The 18156-nt window shown below is 38.9% G+C and overlaps 2 protein-coding genes across 5 annotated transcripts; both read right to left on the reverse strand.

Moving 5' to 3' along the window:
* Window positions 1-2767: 2767 nt before the first annotated feature.
* On the reverse strand, window positions 2768-6595 carry LOC111980993 (BTB/POZ domain-containing protein KCTD5). The gene is made up of 6 exons (XM_024012096.3): window positions 6280-6595; window positions 4872-4980; window positions 4555-4646; window positions 4007-4102; window positions 3492-3617; window positions 2768-2891 (listed from the first exon to the last, which is right to left on the reverse strand). The coding sequence occupies exons 1-6, from the start codon at window positions 6496-6498 to the stop codon at window positions 2862-2864; spliced, it is 672 nt and encodes a 223-aa protein (XP_023867864.1). The 5' UTR covers window positions 6499-6595; the 3' UTR covers window positions 2768-2861.
* A 628-nt stretch (window positions 6596-7223) lies between these two features.
* Window positions 7224-13100, reverse strand: pdpk1a (3-phosphoinositide dependent protein kinase 1a). Of its 4 annotated transcripts, none has more exons than XM_024013270.3 (13): window positions 12915-13100; window positions 12720-12762; window positions 12385-12522; window positions 12128-12272; window positions 10849-10937; window positions 10385-10460; window positions 10111-10179; window positions 9554-9650; window positions 9268-9441; window positions 8886-9121; window positions 8534-8591; window positions 8138-8290; window positions 7224-8001 (listed from the first exon to the last, which is right to left on the reverse strand). In XM_024013270.3, the coding sequence occupies exons 1-13, from the start codon at window positions 13002-13004 to the stop codon at window positions 7888-7890; spliced, it is 1482 nt and encodes a 493-aa protein (XP_023869038.1). In that variant the 5' UTR covers window positions 13005-13100; the 3' UTR covers window positions 7224-7887. The 4 variants fall into 4 exon arrangements, with proteins under 4 accessions (XP_023869038.1, XP_023869036.1, XP_023869040.1 ...); XM_024013268.3 differs by having other exon boundaries at window positions 10840-10937; XM_024013272.3 differs by lacking the exon at window positions 12128-12272 and having other exon boundaries at window positions 10840-10937; window positions 12390-12522.
* Window positions 13101-18156: the final 5056 nt, after the last annotated feature.

Raw genomic sequence — 18156 nt, forward strand, 5'->3', positions numbered from 1 at the left:
CATTCAGAACAAAAGTGAAAAGATATTAGACAACAATATGACAAAGTGACAGTAACAGATGAGCGTATTTAAAAAAATATATATATATATACAAACATACAATAAATAAGTCATAATAAAAAGTAAAATAAAAATAATGATACATTGGATCATATGGTCACCTGCCGTAGGCTACATATTATACATTACGTGTGAAACATTGTGAGGATTATATGGAACCATTTATCTGTTTAACCGCTAGGTTTTATAAGTATTATGACACGTCCACTTTGGGGCTCTATGAGTAGCAGTTTCTGCCCATCTTTATACTGTACGGTCTTTGTTTGTGCACTACTGAATGGAGCTTTGTTTGAACAGTTGCTCAATATGATTTAACCCTGTGATGGACCAAACTTGAGTCTGTCATTTGAGATTTATCTAACTAGGTAAGTCTGTTAAGAACAAATTCTTATTTACAATCCTWCCAGTGTCTAAAGATGCTTAGTGATTACCATATTTCCTTTCAAGTGCACCCTTGCTCTATACAGTACATCTAACATATTGATGACAGAGCCATGTGGTTAGTATTTCTCTATGGCTCTGCAACAGTTTGTTCAAATACAATACAAGAGTTGAATTCATTACCATTTATTGATTAAATCCACCAGGTCTAGCATCACCATAATTTCCATTATCCCCAGTCAAAACATGCTATTACATGTATATAATATAGTATGTATATACAGTAAGGATAAAAAAAATACAAAAACATTTGATACTAATATATAGGAACAGCAGTGAGAAAATAACAATTGTCTGCCTGTTCATTTTAAAAATACATTTAACAGAAAACTGGAACAATGTCCCATTAGAAACCCACAGCAGCCTCAGAGGGATCACATGTGTCTTGATAAGCATTCTAGAAAATAACGGTCAAACAGGAGCTGAAGTGTCACAGTGGAGTGAAGTGGTGTCCTGCAGAGCTGAGGGCATGGTGGAAGGTGAATAAGGCCATGCATGCAATGGCTGACACCCCCTTCTGTGTTTAAGAATCTGCAGTCAAAGGACACCACACTAGACACGCATGTCTTCACTGTCACTGCAGGGTGGACACAAACAATGCACCCTTGTGGTTATGGGCATCASTGCTACACAGATTTCACATGCACTGTGAAGCCTCAGAGGCAAGAGGCACTTATCACCACAAAACAACTCAGTGAACAAGAAAAAACCTGTCCACGGAAAATGTTGGAAAACTATCCGTCTGAGTACTAGATAAATGGCAGCAACTACCTGGGTATCTGGGATATGTAAACATAGTAATATACAGATGTTTAAACCAGCCAAATTAGAGCATTGTGTCACAATGGCAAGGTAAGTAAGATCCGGATTATAAAACACTAGACATGTAAACTTTACCTTGATCAGGCAACAGGAGGGGTCCAGTTGACCTTTACAGAGATTATAGCTTGTATTCCACTAGTTAAAGCCCTGTGTGTGTGTGTTAGGAAGAAACAGCATACACTGATAACACATCTGAATATTATTATACTTCCTCTATGTACAAATCCTCATAGATATGCATGTTGTCTACCGAACTTCCTTATCCCTGACAAAAGAAATTCAGATTAAAGTTGAAATTCTGACATTGATTTGGTCATTGAACAAAGGCAACATTTTCAAAAAGAAATGTTTTCATGTACTGACAATGTTAATGTATTCAATAAGTAGCTCAACCATCTACAAGTTGAACAATGGTAATGACTACAAATTATAATTTCCAATCTTTTCATCAATACATGACCAAAGCATTTTAGCTCAGAACTTGCATGATTGCAAACCGCCAGAGTTTGGTGTAATTTTGCWTGGTATACAGCCCTATCAAAGCTCAATATAGTTAAACCGCAGAAGCGTAAGGATTGTGTATACACACACAAACAAGCAGATATGCACTAATTCATGCAAGAGACAAAAAACGATTTTCTTTCTCACGTAAAATGGAAAACAGGCCCTTCGCAACATCAGCCGATAACAGTCACTGTCATATGTCAATGTGAAAAAAAAATGTGCCTATCAAATGGCTCTAGGTATAATGTCCTCTAAAATGTAACAATGTGTTCCAGTTCCACAGTGGCTGCGTAACAGGTAACCCAACTAAAACCCGCCAGAGTCCAGGGATGGAAGACAAGTTTTAGTCCTCTAAACATCTGGCATCCCCCAACATCATTATCATACAAGAACCCTGGTAGAAGTAGTRATAAGAATGTCCTCCTTCCAAAAAACTGATCATGTGCAGGTTGAAGGGATATTTGGAAAGGGACATAAATAATCTCGGTTTAAAATAAATAAAAACTGTCGATACAGTCTTCGGCTCRAACAAGACAGTATGAATCTATACAACTCCATATAAATAGTCTTAAATATCWAACTTTTAAAACATGCTTTCCAATTAATTTCTCAGAGGTTTGATTTTTGTATGTGAAGGACTGGCATAATGTAGTACGCACAGATGTTTGTAATAATGTCCCACCAGACAGTGCACACCTAATGCATCTTCCAAAACACTATTAGAGACCCTGAGTAAATAATTGATGGAAGATTGGAAAAGTATAAATGCTGTGGACAATATGATAAGTGATAAGGCCCTTCTCTCTGTGTGAAAATCTACAGTCCAGTTTTACTATGTAGGCCCAAAAACAGAGTAATGCTATCAATTGCACATTTTGATTTGATATCTGAAAGAAAAATGGTGTGTACAATGTATAGACTGCAGTTAGCCAGCTTCTTCAGCATGRCATAACGCTCCTCAGAATGTGATGTAGTTTGTGTCTTTATATCTGGACATCATAGCAGGACGCAATCCTAAGAACTGAACAGTCTCTTCACATTCGAGAGCCTTGTTCTTGAAGAATCTGCAAAAGAAAATGGTCAGAGCAAAATAAGATGTTTAGGCCTGTATATTTCATACTAGACAGATGTTTCAAAAAACCTTTGACAAAAGGTTTTTTTGACTGGAAAGCGGGGAGACTAAGGCTATGGAGAATTCTATGAACTGCAGAASCTAGTGACAGGAGGTCATTAAATATTAAAGTAGTTTAAATCATTATCGAGGCATTGCTCTTGTCTAGATAATGATTAGCGGGATGCTRTCTAGGTAATGGGCTCATAGGGATGATATGGCACAAGGGGAGAAGGGGCTCTTGGAGAAAGGTTTAAGGCCACAATGGCAGGGGTCTAAACAAAATCTCACCAATTGTCCCCTTATATTRAAAGGTAGATACATTCATTGGCAAAATGTTTCTAACAATCCTTGTACTTGTCCTCTGCAGGAAATGCAGCATGCAAAGAAAGGAATTGCAGCATCCATGACCAATAAAACAATTGTSTGCATTTATGTTAGACATGTGATAGACAACATGTATACCAAACTTAGTGTAAGTCACAATAAATGGTTGTAACAATGGTCAGGAAGTTGATGAAAGACGTTTTTGTTGCAGTTCTGGGATACTCACCTTGGCCTTTTCACTTGGTTCACTGCTTGTGCCGTATGATTGGTTATGTAGCTCCTTAGAGACAACACACAGGAACTCTGCCTGGTCTTCGTTTCCATAGTTATATGAGGAGCCAATACTGACCAACTGAGGGGGGGGGGGAAAGGGGGGAACCAATGACCAATGAGAAGGGAAATGTTTCTAAGGGACTAGAGGAAACATGCACACATGGGAAATCTAATCTTTCCAACAGCTTGCCAGGCACAGTCAAAACAATGTAACAGATTACAGTAGACAATTTCTATTCTACTTAAGGATCTTAACTTATTTTTGTTTTATGTAACCAAATTATGCTGCAAGGTTATATTTCAGAGGGACTACAAATGAAGACAATTATAGTATTTATGTTATACACTGAACTCAGCATCATCTGTGAACAGTAAATCAACCAACACAAGTCAAAGTGCAGCCGAAAGGAACATTTKTGAAAATAGGAGGCAGAACACTCCCCAATGTCTTCCTTTCAGGATAATTACCTGCTCAAACTTCCAACCATCTGACATGGTGGAAACCATTTGTGTTAGCTCCTCTTCTTGGCACTGCAAGACTCTATAGACATGTTTTATAGGGAGCTGTGGAGAGAGAGAAAGAGGCCATGTTAATTCACATGCAACAGAGCAGCAAGTGCTCTCAATAGGCTACATATGAATCACCCATCCCCCCAGAGCAGAGCATAGCGAGTATGTGCCAATTCCTGACCTCCTCTACCTGGCAAGGGTAAGGAGACTCTGGACTAATGCAAATACATCAACAAGACCTGGAAATCCCAGTAGCTTAAGCAGAGCTTGTGCCCAGAGTCATTGCAGTATTAGACCATGTAAACAGAYGTGATCCTTGGGAGGGAGCTTGCCAAGGATGTGCCTCTCGCCAGTAGTTAGAGGGCCTTAGAGGCACCAAGGCTGACATGCCACTCCACTGCCCKTTTTAATATCCAGAGCTCTGTATTAGTGATTACAACAGGACAGTCTCAGGGAAGAAAGAAATCACCCAGATAGCAATGACAATTTTAGTCAAGCCCACACACCTGAACTGTTTTGCAGTCCCTCTCCCTGATTTTGTCTTTAATTAGCTTGATCAAAGAAGGGATATTGTAGAATTCAGCCTCTTCCAGTACACCTTGAGAGGAACAGAATGTATTTAACCAGTTCTTAAAACCCCAATCATTGAAAACAACTATGTATGCTAATGAGAACTGCTGTGGTGTTAAATGTAATAAGTGTGATTGTTAGCGTGTGACGTGTTAGAGCGAAAAAMAAACAGCAACAAAGATAACAGAATGGCACATTTCTTCAGACATGTCTCAGCATATCTCAGAATATCCCCAAGACATTATCATCATACCTTCCTCGGCAAGGCCTCTATTGAGCACCAGTTTCCCATGCCTCAGGTAGTTGAGCACTGGACCAAAGTATGTTGGGTCCCGGTCTATCAAATAGGCACCCGTTTCATCCTGAAGAAAGAGAAGTCGATAACAATGAGAAAAGCAGACAATSGATAACAAATCTGGGGAGAAACCATTGACGATTTTTGTACAGTGACAAACATCGAAACAGAACTGTGCAATAGCATAAACCCATTGCCAATCCATGGATACAACAGCTCTGTGGCCAGAGCTTGGAGCAGCGCCAACATGGGGTAACTGACATTTAGCAGGTCTCATTATCCCTGAAGGATCACCACAGCGGCCTTGCTCCAGCCTTCACACACACGCGCCATCATTAGCAAGAATCAATACAGAGGGCAGAGATACATCTCCTTACATTACACTGGGCACATGAACATTACAGACATTGGAGACTTTCACCTCGACTTCAAATTAGAAACGCTAATCAGCATAGTTTCGTAAATATCCTAGATAACTATGGGATGAAACTATTCTGCTGGGATACTGTGGATCTTTCAGAGCCCAAGACTCATTGCAACTGCATCTGTATGACTGAGCCAACTTGTCTTGTAAGGTCTTTTGGCCGCTTTTAAATGTCATCCTCCTGTTAAATGATGCATGGTGACCTTTGAGTGTTGGAAATCAGGATGGTAAACACATTCAACATGTGGATTATCATACTTTATTTTACAGGGGCAACGCTCCTTTTCGGGAAAGGGGGGCTCATTTGCACAATTGTATATTATAAGCCCAATTATTTACAAAAAAATATATACTACTTGCTGGTCTTGTCAACAATGTATTTTATGGTCCATTGGCGTGTAGGCGTTATTCACCAGCTAAATAGCTACAGTAACAGTTTATTGTGGTTGACTAGATAGCAAACTTGCCTGTTAGCGAACTGACAGATACTAGTACTATATACGAATGTTATCTATRTTAGTACGAGTAGAAACGTGCTGCTGTACAAATTAATATTTGTTAAGTTAYCTACTGTAGATCTGTAGTCAGGAGGGTTATCCAGAAAAAAACAGGAAAACAAAACTAACGTTAACGGTAACGTTATTTAGCTAGTTAGACAAGTTCTTTGGGAGTTAACGGTGGCCAGCTGAACTAGCTAGCCTGTACTAGTAACGACGTTAGTAGCTAACGTTGACCATCTAAATTAGRTATCAGTTTGGCTTACTTCCTGGCTAAACAACTAAAATAACTAGCTAACTAGTTAGTAAATCGGTCTGGATGTGCTAGRTAGGTAACGTAAATTAACGTTAGAACATTCACATGATGTGTAAAATAAAGGTTAGCTAGTTAACATTAGCCAACTAGCTAGTAACGTTGTTTAGCTAGATAGATAGATATCCGTACCTTGTCAGAGTCGAGGTCGGGGTCGGCCTGGCACAGACGGTACAGGAATGATTTTGAGTCTCGGCACAACGTTTGCCTCGTTGTGAGAAAGTATGTCCCACCGACATTCAGACGGACCCATTTGGATGCCCCGATCCCAGCTGACTGCATRCTCTGTTCCGGAGACAGGGCGGGACACTGGTCAACTGAGCCGTTGGAGTCAGGGCTCTTCTCCGCCATCCCAGCTCCTCGAACCTGGATGCGTCGCTATCTAAAGTTACAGGAACTGAGTTGAAGCGAACCGGGAAACTGAGTAAGGCATAGTCATGAAGTACGGTAATCCAAGTTTGACAACCCCCACCCACCGGTTTCCAGTTTTTATTATACATCTGTCAGATTCCACAGCCACAGTCAAAATTGGCTACAAATGTTTTATTTTTTGGTCTTAATTTAAGGTTAGGGTCAGGCATAAGTTTAGCAGTGTGGTTAAAGTTAGGCTTAACTTTAAAATAAGATTCTAAGATAATAAATTGTAGAAATGGGCGGGGTTTATAACTTTGTGGCTACTGAAGCTAGTGATGACCCCTCCCCCCACTCCCTGCATCCTTCTCATAAGAATCATTTTTGCAGTTGGGACTCCATGACTTCAAAAAAGGGTTGGTCCCAAAATGATCATACTGAGCCTTCACCCAAGCTAAGTATAAATAATCACAGGACGTTTGTCAAAACACATGCTTTTATTACCAAGCCACCTTATATATATGCTGCATTCTTCCAATTAACAATTTGAAACTTTAACACAAAAAATAGGCCAGGCCCACATCTATTTATGTAAAACATAACAATGTCACCATCCATAAATAAAATATAGATTACAATGAAAGGTAGCAAAATATCATAATTTACCATTATCAACTATTTACATTTAAATTATGTAAACATGGAGCCGGGACATTAATCCAAATTATTACCATATTTGAACTGTTTGGATAACATGAGGATTAATCAGCAAAGGATAAAAGCCTAAAACAAATACAAAATATTKATCTTACACTTTACTTGCATCCCACTTTGTACATCACAGCAATGGTCGGTAGAATAGACTAACAAAATATCTGTCTAACATTTACAATCAACTTCTCCCAGAAATGAGAACAGTCAAAAACAGGCTACAACATCCTCCTCTGCAATTTGGATGAACTGTTCAACCAACATCCAAGTCAAATCCTAATTTCTAAAGCAGCACCAGCCCATGTGGTTTGACCAAAGTMTATTCTCTGCTATAGAAGARAAATAGCTTAGGAGTACCAAGGCCACCGTGTCAGACATGAGACCATCCAAGCCTAAGAAATCATCAGTTAGAATAGTTGCAATAGCCATTCTACTTCCTTGAATAATAGGTCCTTTCTATACCAGAATTTCTTTAGATCCAGCTGAATGTATCAAATTCTGCATTACAATGGAACATGCCCTGAACCTGCTGCCCTACAAGAAATTAAATGTGTGGAGTAATAGGGAAACCAACTTGTAAGCTACATTACAGCTAGGTGTTTTCCATCATTTATGAATTAACGCCTTCATTTTCTGTCTCCTGTCATTACAGGGTCTTCAAAAGATWGTGTACCCAACCTACATGCATGAGTTACAATGCTTGTTATAGATCTTTTGCCACACTTCTTGAATTTTCTTGCACCATTTGTCAGCATTCCCACATGGGTCCATCAGATAGTATGTTCTGTTAGGCTGCAAAGAGGAGGATAGGTCACCATTACTGATAGTTTTATAAAAGAGGAGGATAGGTCACCATTACTGATAGTTTTATAAAGTGAGTTTTGTTAGCTAAGGGTGAGCTATTAATTACAATAGACTAATTCATTACTGTATGGACAAAGAAGGTCTTGAAGTTCTTGGCCTCTGGGCGCAGTGCGGGGGACCAGGGGATCTCTCCTTTCAAAACCTTGTTAACTGGGTCCACATAGTAAAGGTGTGGTCCCTCAGTCAACAATAGCTGGCGCCGACGTGCAAACAGCCCCTGTAAAAGCAGAGAGCAATTCTCAGACATAAAAAAMAAATCCCTTGCCTGTAGGTAAAGTCAGTAAGTATGGTTCAAGATGCCCCAAATTGATTCCTGGCAGCAATTACAAACAACTGCCAYAGGATGGAAGTATGTTGCTTTAGGGTTGGAAGAGTACAGTATCAAGACATTCACTCCTCCCCTTCAAACTGAAAAATAGAACATTACTGTAAAGTAATTCAGGATTACATAAATCCTTACCTTCCTTTTGTCCACTGGTCCCATCTTGAGGATCAAATTATTCTCCACAAACTGATTCCTTAATACATAAAAAAAAGTTAATTCCCAAAATCTTTCTTGATACAGTTCACACAGTATATCATGTTATTGTTGGCATTGTATTGTCTTTAGGTAAAGTACTTCATGTTTACAAGATGTAACACGTAGAATTGTGTAAATATTGTAAGTTAACATATGAATCCCAACATACGAGCATGAGATCATCAACTACAGTATGTGTCAATATTATGGTGAGATAATATTGACAGTTAGTCTTCTGACACTCTGTCCACAAAAACATGATTTGCTCGTGAGTACATCGCTGCAGGCCTACCAGGGGTTTCTGCTTGTCTGTTTCTCAAGCAGTAGCCGCTTCACCTCAGTGGAAAACTGCAGGTCCAGCTCAAAAGAGTTGTTGTCCAGGTCATGAATGTACTGCTTGATGTTGCTGTTGGGCCTTTGTGCAGGGTTGGAGTTGGGGATGGGACTGGGGTTGGCCACAAACAGTGGTTGACAGGAGCGGGAAAGGACAACCTGCATGTTGCTGAACTGGCTGAGGAGGTCATCATACTGTGGATGGAACCACATCACGATCAGGGTGTTTTCAGTACAGATTACAAAACAAGGACATGCTAATTTGACATATTGGGGAAAGAATATGTCAACAAGGATTTGTGCCAACCTTTTATCATATATGTCAAGAGGGAAAAACCTACGTTTCCATAATAGTCCTCATCATCCTCAGCCATGGCTGGCAGGTAGGGTGTGAGTTTGGGGGGTGTCTGTAGGTGAAGGTTCTCCCATGTGACGGCCTTAAAGAAAAGATGGGCTCTGAGAGGYTTGTACCCACCCATCTCCTCACAACCTAATCGYTTGGAGGGATCCAAGCACTACCACAAAAATAAAGCAATGCTTAGTTAATAATGACACTCATTGGGTCATAGTATGGAACTGAGGAACAACATCCYAATGTATTTTAATAATTCATATGATTAGACTCACTAGAAGCTGTTCCACTAGATCCTTCGCATTAGGAAAGAATTTATCAGGAAATTCATACTCCAGTTTAATAATCTTCTGGAATTTCAGGTAGTCATTCCTGGTGAGCAAATAACACCATCAAACACATGGACAGACAGAAGATCATATGAGAATGCAAGGCCCATGTTAGAACTTGTGTCATATTGATGTCTTCTTTGGGGCTTGATTGCCTGGAAGTGGAAGATGCATACAGTATACACAACTGTCACTGTACTTGGCTTTGAAAGGGCTTTGAGGTAAATGTGTTGGTTTATAGTTGAACCATGAAGCTGCTGCCATGTGAGAGAGAGACTGGGGTTTCTTCAAGCCTCCAGGCACTCAATACACAAACAAGTCATAAACACCACAGCCATAACTTCCTGTTATTTCACACAGTGTTTTTAGACTGCGATAACAAATAGACTAAATCGTTTACCAAATCAAAGTGCGCTTCTGCAAAGCCCCTGACAATGACGCTTCTCAAATATTTTACCTGAATATTCAAAAAGGAAAATAATAATGTACGATACGCAACTTACCCAGCTCTAAATGGAGGTAATCCTGCTACCAACTGGTAGATGATACAGCCTAAACCCCAAAGGTCAGAGCTAAAACACATCAGAAAACATGACAGATTCAGTTAACTTTTTTCAGTGTTGGGTTGTATCATAGTCATGTAAACATTGCCAGAAATACACGAGTCTTGTTCCCAGCTGCATAAAGCATGGCAAGCGAGGCTAGAAGTGATACACTAACAGATAACTTGAATATTGGATTCAAATCAGGGTACTGAATGAATTCAAGTCAAACTACCTTTTGCAGGCAGATTTCTGAGTCAGTAGCTCTGGAGAAACATACTCAGCTGTTCCAACAAAGGAGTTTGCTCTGTCTGCAAAAGAAAACAATCATATGAATTAGATGTATGGACAAATTATTCACATGACACATTTGGTACTGTCACTGAAGATGTCTTGAGTCAATTGTGCTTAAAATGACATTATTGACTCATACCTATTAAAATGATATTCCGAGCACTGTATAACTAGCAATTTGCTATAATTTGCTTCCATATCTATGAAGTCCACATAGAGACCCTTGTGCATGTGCCTATAAATAACAAAAACACTTTTCTGTTAGCCTTTAGAGAGGTATAGATAGACAAGTTAACCACAATACGATAAGGGGTAAACAAACCAATGTACTGTACTTAGTCTATCAACAAACTGGAGGAAAATTACACAAAGACAAAGCAATATGTGTTAAATTACTTTGTGTACCATCTGATGAGAGTTGTTTTGCAGTTCCAAAGTCTGTTATTTGAATGTGCATGTCCTCATTCAGTAAAATATTCTCTGGTTTGAGGTCCCTGTAAAGAAAAAGCCACACCATTTAAAACTTTAAAATAAAATGAATATCATGACATTTTAACAAACCTAACGCAGTGGTAAATCTAAGCACTGGCGATAGCGCTATTGGTTCAGGGGTGTGTCAGAAATATTTTTGCCATTTTCACAGCCGGAATTATGACTACAATAGCTGGCAGTGGCGCAAAAGGGCTGAGTTTTGATGAATGAATAAGTTGTAGGTGTGATGAGGGCTTGGCCACTCACTGGCCAATCAATGCGTTCCATGGCTTAATACTGCGTGTGTTTGTCTCAAGTTCTGTTGGTTATTGARAGTCTTTGCGTTGTCATCACTTCCAATTCGGCTGGAGGCACAGAATATTATTTAATCCTGGTCCATTTTGGATTGATACTAAAGTTTATTAAATAGCATAGGCTACAGTAACGAGTTTGCTCAATAGCCTATGTTTGGAGAGTTGGAAGTCAACATTGTTGTAATTGGCTTCAATGAGCCTAGCCTATATGTCATACTAGGCTCCTGTAAATTGTATTGTATGTGTGAGGCACATCCTCAATAAGCGAAATATAGCTTAGGCGTACCATTGATACTGCATTATAGGACTGAATAATTTAAATATGTTTGGAGGAGTGCYTCTTTGGTAACCAGATGAGAGGCGCTCTTTGGAGCTGGGGATCAATACTTTGAACAAGTGAAATGAAGTATGCAGGTAGGCATATGTGTGTATGTTTTAGGATCTGCAGTACATTTTCAATTCACGTGTCTTTACCCATAGCATTTGCACGTCTATACAAAATACTAGGCTCCTGTCGATTGTATCGTTACCTATGTGCTAGGCAGATTCTCAAAAATGTTTATATAGTATGCAAGTATGTGAATTGTGAATAATGAAAAAGCAGAGGGCAAAAACCTCCAAAATGTTTACTAAGCGCAAGCGAGCTGATGTTAGACAGGCAAATTGCCGAACCTGGCATTAGGTCTGGAAAATGCCAGTGTGCCAGTTTTTACATGACGAAATTGCAAACTAACGTGCGTTTGACACTTGCACCTCCTTAGTGGCAGCCCGAAAATAGAGCCCACATTTCTAATCAAGGAACATTATAAAACTTCCATAAAAAATGATTGAAAGATAAAAAAATATCAAATAAATTAATGTTTGTCAAACTTAATAATACATTGTGAAATTGGTCTTACCTGTGAATTATGCCTTTAGAATGCAAATACTGTAATGCACATACTATTTCAGCAGAGTAGAATCTAGTGCACGTCTCATCGAATGAGCCTATTTTGCGAATGTATTTCAGTAATTCCCCATTTCTTGCATAGCTTATGCCAAAATCTAACAGGAGGCAGTTAAGGATAATGGTACTAAGATCACAAAATAGATGAGACCAGATATTATTATGTAGAAGTCTTAAAGTAGCCCATGTTCTGATTATTTCAAAGGATACACAACCTTTTCACATCTTGAAATGTAAAGTAGAGCTTGACGATAAATGGATGGTCTAAGCTTGACATGATATCCCTCTCTCGTGTCACGCAATGTGCCTTGTTCTCCTTCCGGATGTGCAGCTTCTCCAGAATCTTCACTGAAACACAATTCAAACCGATATGCTTCACTCTGTGTTTATGACTGAATCAAATTCCAGTTTCCTCACTTCAAAGAGCATTATTGTTCAGCACAAATGCATTTAAGTTAATAGCAGAATCCAGGACAGTCACTTGAACGCCACTTGAGAATCATCAGCATCATGCAACAAGAGAAAACATATTGGTAGTGTCTTACTAGCATATTCCTTCCCTGTGGCCTGTTCTCTTGCCAGCACAACCTGAAACAYGTTTGCAATCAACAAAGATTTGTTTTTTAACAATCCAACCCTTTACCAACAATAGAAAATAAAAAGTCATTAATATGACTGCAACTGTAATCTGTAAGCCCCACACACAAAATACAACACCATAGAAAATTATGAGGACTTACTGTTGAATAGGAGCCTTCTCCTAGAATTCGACCAAATTTAAAGTCCTCTGGCTGCTTTACAAGCTTTGGGGAGGCTTGAGGGCCCTCCATTCTTAGATGGTGGAACAAACTGGAGTCCAGGTGATTCTTACCATAGAAGGAGGAGGGGAGGAACACAGGATGATGCTGGACAGAATAGGAACGGCATCATACCTTAAAGGATGTACAGAGACAGAAAAACAACAGTCACATAACAAAAAAATGAAGCTACACTACACTTTCCCTCCCTCCCCTCTCTCTCACACATACACACACCCACACACACAAGAAAACCACCATACAGCGAGTAACCCACAGCTGATAAACTAGCGTGCTGCTTCCGCACAGGGAGGGTTCTTGTTTATGTTTTTTTTTCACACATGACTACAGGTGTTGTTCCAATTCCTTATAAATACCATATCATTATTCAAGTAAGACTCCAAGAGAGAAAGGGTCTTTAATATCTGAGATATCTACTGCAGCCCTCATCCTCCACATACAACACATTCTGTTAAAGGTCCCCAAAGCACACATCCCTGAGTCGCCCCTCTTTTCAGTTCGCTGCAGCTAGCAACTGGAACGAGCTGCAACAAACACTCAAACTGGACCGTTTTATCTCCATCTCTTCATTCAAAGACTCAGTCATGAYCACTCTTACTGACAGATGTGGCTGCTTTGTGTGATGTATTGTTGGCTCTACCTTCTTCCCCTTTGTGCTGTTGTCTGTGCCCAAGAGTGTTTGTACTCTGTTTTGTGCTGCTACCATATTGTGCTGCTGCCATGTTGTGTTGCTACCACATTGTTGTCATGTTATGTTGCTACCATGCTATGTTGTCATGTGTTGCTGCCATGCTTTTTAACATTTTTATTTAACTAGGCAAGCCAGTTAAGAACAAATTCTTATTTACAATGACGGCCTACCAAACGGCAAAAGGCTTCCTGTGGGGACGGGGGCTGGGATTAAAAATAAATAAAATAAAAATATAGGACAAAACACACATCACGACAAGGGAAAACACTACATAAAGAGAGACCAAAGACAACAACATAGCATGGGGTGGCAGGCCGCCTAGTGGTTAGAGCATTGGGCCAGTAACCGAAAGGTGTCTAGATGAAGGTGTCTAGATGGAATCCCAGAGCTGACAAGGTAAAAATCTGTCGTTCTGCCCCTGAACAAGGCAGTTAACCCACTGTTCTTAGGCTGTCATTTTAAATAAGAATTTGTTCTTAACTAGTTAAATAAAGGTTAAATATATATWTTTTTACATTAATAGCGGTTGTTTATCTTATAGAATATTGTCCTGGGACAATCATGAAATGATGGTAGCAAGTTACTTTCATTAATTACTTTTATTAGGCTAAGTGATTGTTCGACTTAAGCTACAACAGAAAACACAAGGTTTAGAAACACTGGTGAATGAGTCCATTGAGAGAAGCAACCATCAAAACAATAGAAACACAAGCAGCATAGTGTATATATAATATATATATATAATATATATATATATATTTAATTGTTCGACATAAAAGACTAATAACAACAGCAAATCAGCTCCAAGTGATTTTAATTTTGGAAATCCCACGCATAATAGAGATACTGTATATGTGATCGTATACAAAATGTAAGCAATGTTTGAAATGATTATGTTTTATTCAAATATACAGTACCAGACAAAAGTTTGGACACACCTACTCATTCAAGAGTTTATTTATTTTTACTATTTTCTACATTGTAGAATAATAGTCAAGACATCAACTATGAAATATTTATTTAAATGTTTTACAATTGAACRTTTATTTAACTAGCCAAGTCAGTTAAGAACAAATTCTTATTTACAATGACGGCCTACACCGGCCAAACCCAAACGACGCTGGGCCAATTGTGCGCCACACMTTGGGCCTCCCAATCACAGCCGGTTGTGATACAGCCTGGAATCGAACCAGGGTGTCTGTAGTGACGCCTCAAGCACTACCTTAGACAGTACCTTAGACAGCTGCACCACTCGAGAGCCCGGTTATTTGTGGAAATAACACATWTGGAATCATGTAGTAARCAAAATAAGTGCTAAACAAATCAAAATATATTTTAGATTTTAGATTCTTCAAAGTAGCTACCCTTTGCCTTGATGACAGCTTTGCACACACTTGACATTCTCTCAACCAGCTTCATGAGGTAATCACCTGGAATGCATTTCAATTATTAGGTGTGGCTTGTTAAAAGTTAATTTGTGGAATTTCTTTCCTTCTTAATGCATTTGAGCCAATCAGTTGTGTTGTGACAAGGTAGGGGTGGTATTCAAAAGATAGCCCTATTTGGTAAAATACCAAGTTCATATTATGTCAAGAACAGCTCAAATAAGCAAAGAGAAATTACAGTCCATCATTACTTTAAGACATGAAGGTCAGTCAATGCAGACAATTTCAAGAACTTTGAAAGTTTCTTCAAGTGAAAAAAKCATTAAGCTATATGATGGAAATGGCTCTCATGAGGACCGGCACAGGAAAGAAAMACCCAGAGTTACCTCTGCTGCAGAGGATAAGTTCATTAGAGTTAATTAACTGCACCTCAGATTGCAGGCCAAATAAATGCTTCACAGAGTTCAAGTAACAGACACATCATCGACTGTTCAGAGGAGACTGTGTGAATCAAACCTTCATGGTCGAATTGCTGCAAAAAAAACCTACTGAAGGACATCAATAAGAATAAGAGACTTGCTTGGGCCAAGAAACACAAGCAATGGACATTAGACCGGTGGAAATCTGTCCTTTGGTCTGATGAGTCCAAATTTGAGATTTTTGGTTCCAACTGCTATGTCTTTGTGAGATGCAGAGTAGGTGAATGGATGACCTCCGCATGTGTGGTTCCCACTGTGGAGCATGGAGGAGGAGGTGTGATGGTGCTTTGCTGGTGACACGGTCAGTGATTTATTTAGAATTCAAGGCARACTTAACCAGCATGGCTACCACAGAATTCTGCAGCGATATGCCATCCCATCTGGTTTGCGCTTAGTGGGACTATCATTTGTTTTTAAACAGGACAATGACCCAACACACCTCCAGGATTTGTAAGGGCTTTTTGACCAAGAAGGAGAGTGATGGAGTGCTGCATCAGATGACCTGGCCTCCACAATCACCGACCTCAACCAAAATGAGATGGTTTGGGACGAGTTGGACCACAGAGTGAATGAAAAGCAGAAAACAAGTGCTCAGCATATGTGGGAACTCCTTCAAGATTGTTGGAAAAGTATTCCAGGTGAAGCTGGTTGAGAGAACACCAAGCGTGTGCAAAGCTGTCATCAAGGCAAAGGGTGGCTACTTTGAAGAATCTCAAATATTATATTTATATACTTTTTTGGTTACTACATGATTCCTTATGTGTTATTTCATAGTTTTGATGTCTTCACTATTATTCTACATTGTAGAAAATAGTAAAAATAAAGAAAAACCCTTGAATGAGTAGGTGTTTTCAAACTTTTGACTGGMACTGTATATTTGAAAAAAACAATCATTTCAATGTTTGGGCTTCTTGCGGTACATTGTTAGTCTACAAATGATCACATTACAATAATACATTACTGAAAATAAACTCTTTAATTCCACCCCTCAGCCACGCTCAGCCCATCCCACCTATCACCATAGACCACTCGTTTGGTTTCCATGTGCCATATATTTTTCAAATGTGCTGTGATGTTTTACATAAATGTTGAARCTTTCTAATCGTATAGTATCTACAGATTGTGAGCCAAAGGTGAAAACCTTTCCTACGAGTATTATTATATTATTTATTGACTGACTGGATAAATAAATAAATTGTGGGCCAGTTTTAACATGACGAAATTGAAAACGAACATTTACTAACAAATTATTTGTAATTATTTTCCGGCCCCCTGACCATCCACTCAAGAAAAAAACAAAAACAGCCTTCGACTGAATCTATTTGATAATCCCTGGTGTAGGGTACTTTCCACTCCAGACACCTGCCARGGAAGGCAGTGCTCCAACAACYCCATGACAAAACTATAAACCACAGAAACCAGAAGGGTATGTCCCTTTGCACATAGAAATGTACAATTTAGAAGAAAACAGCTCTTATAGTAAAAACAAAAAAAGCTAATAATTAACTGAGACAATCAAAGCCATCTGTCCTAGAGACAGGAAATCATAGCCTAGTCTAACCTCCAAAGCAGTAAACAAGCCAATAAAAGTAAATTACCTGTGTTCTAGGAAACTTAAACAACTGGTCATAAATCTGTATTTTTAAACAACATTATTTTATGAAGATTAAGATCATTGTGGTTTCCTGTTGTGACACGTCTTGCCTAGGTGAGAAAGAGAGCTTCCTTAAATGTTTGTGTTCAAGCTTATCCATAGAGCCCCACAGTGGAGGTGTCATAATACCCATAAAACCTAGCYGTCAAAAATCGTTTTTCTACCATTAATTTTTAKCATAAGGAATTTTAGAAAAACGTAAAATAAGGGCTGTGTTTCATGTAGGCTTACCCTGGCGTGATATTTTGATAACCATGTAAATTTCTCTCYGACAAGGTGACTTTTATCAATATATACACTACCGTTCAAAAGTTTGGGGTCACTTAGAAATGTCCTTGTTTTTGAAAATTGTCCATTAAAATAACATKAAATTGATCAGAAATACAGTGTAGACATAGTTAATGATGTAAATGACTATTGTTGCTGGAAATGGCAGATTTTTWATGGAATATCTACATAGGCGTACAGAGGCCCATTATATTCGGCTCTATTTACTCTCAGATTCAAAAATGCTAATTAGCAGCAAAGTAGACATGCAAAACTACAAATKCCTGAAAGGTCCTACACGTCATCTCTAGCTGACACCTTTGCTAACAGGTCAATTTAAAACTTGCACAAGACAGTTCACAGAATTGTCCATTAAAGAAATGTAGTCAATGTATTCATTACTACATTTAACTAACATTAGATAGGTAATCCAGAGATTCTTAACTTCGCCTCGATTCYTCAGTCTCGTCCAGATCATCATGGCATTTGTAGTTCTTTATGATAGCCATATTAGCAGCTAATTAGCATTTCAATTTTGGGGGGGTTAATCCAGGTGAATATATTGATAAAAGTCACCTTGTCCTAGACCTAGAGAGATCGAAACGGTTATCAAAACATCACACCAGGGTAAGCCTACACGAAAACAAAGCCCTTATTTTAAGTGTTTCTAAAATCCCCTATGAATGGT

Source organism: Salvelinus sp. IW2-2015, linkage group LG20 (assembly GCF_002910315.2).
Source record: "Salvelinus sp. IW2-2015 linkage group LG20, ASM291031v2, whole genome shotgun sequence".
NCBI classification, from domain to species: domain Eukaryota; kingdom Metazoa; phylum Chordata; class Actinopteri; order Salmoniformes; family Salmonidae; genus Salvelinus; species Salvelinus sp. IW2-2015.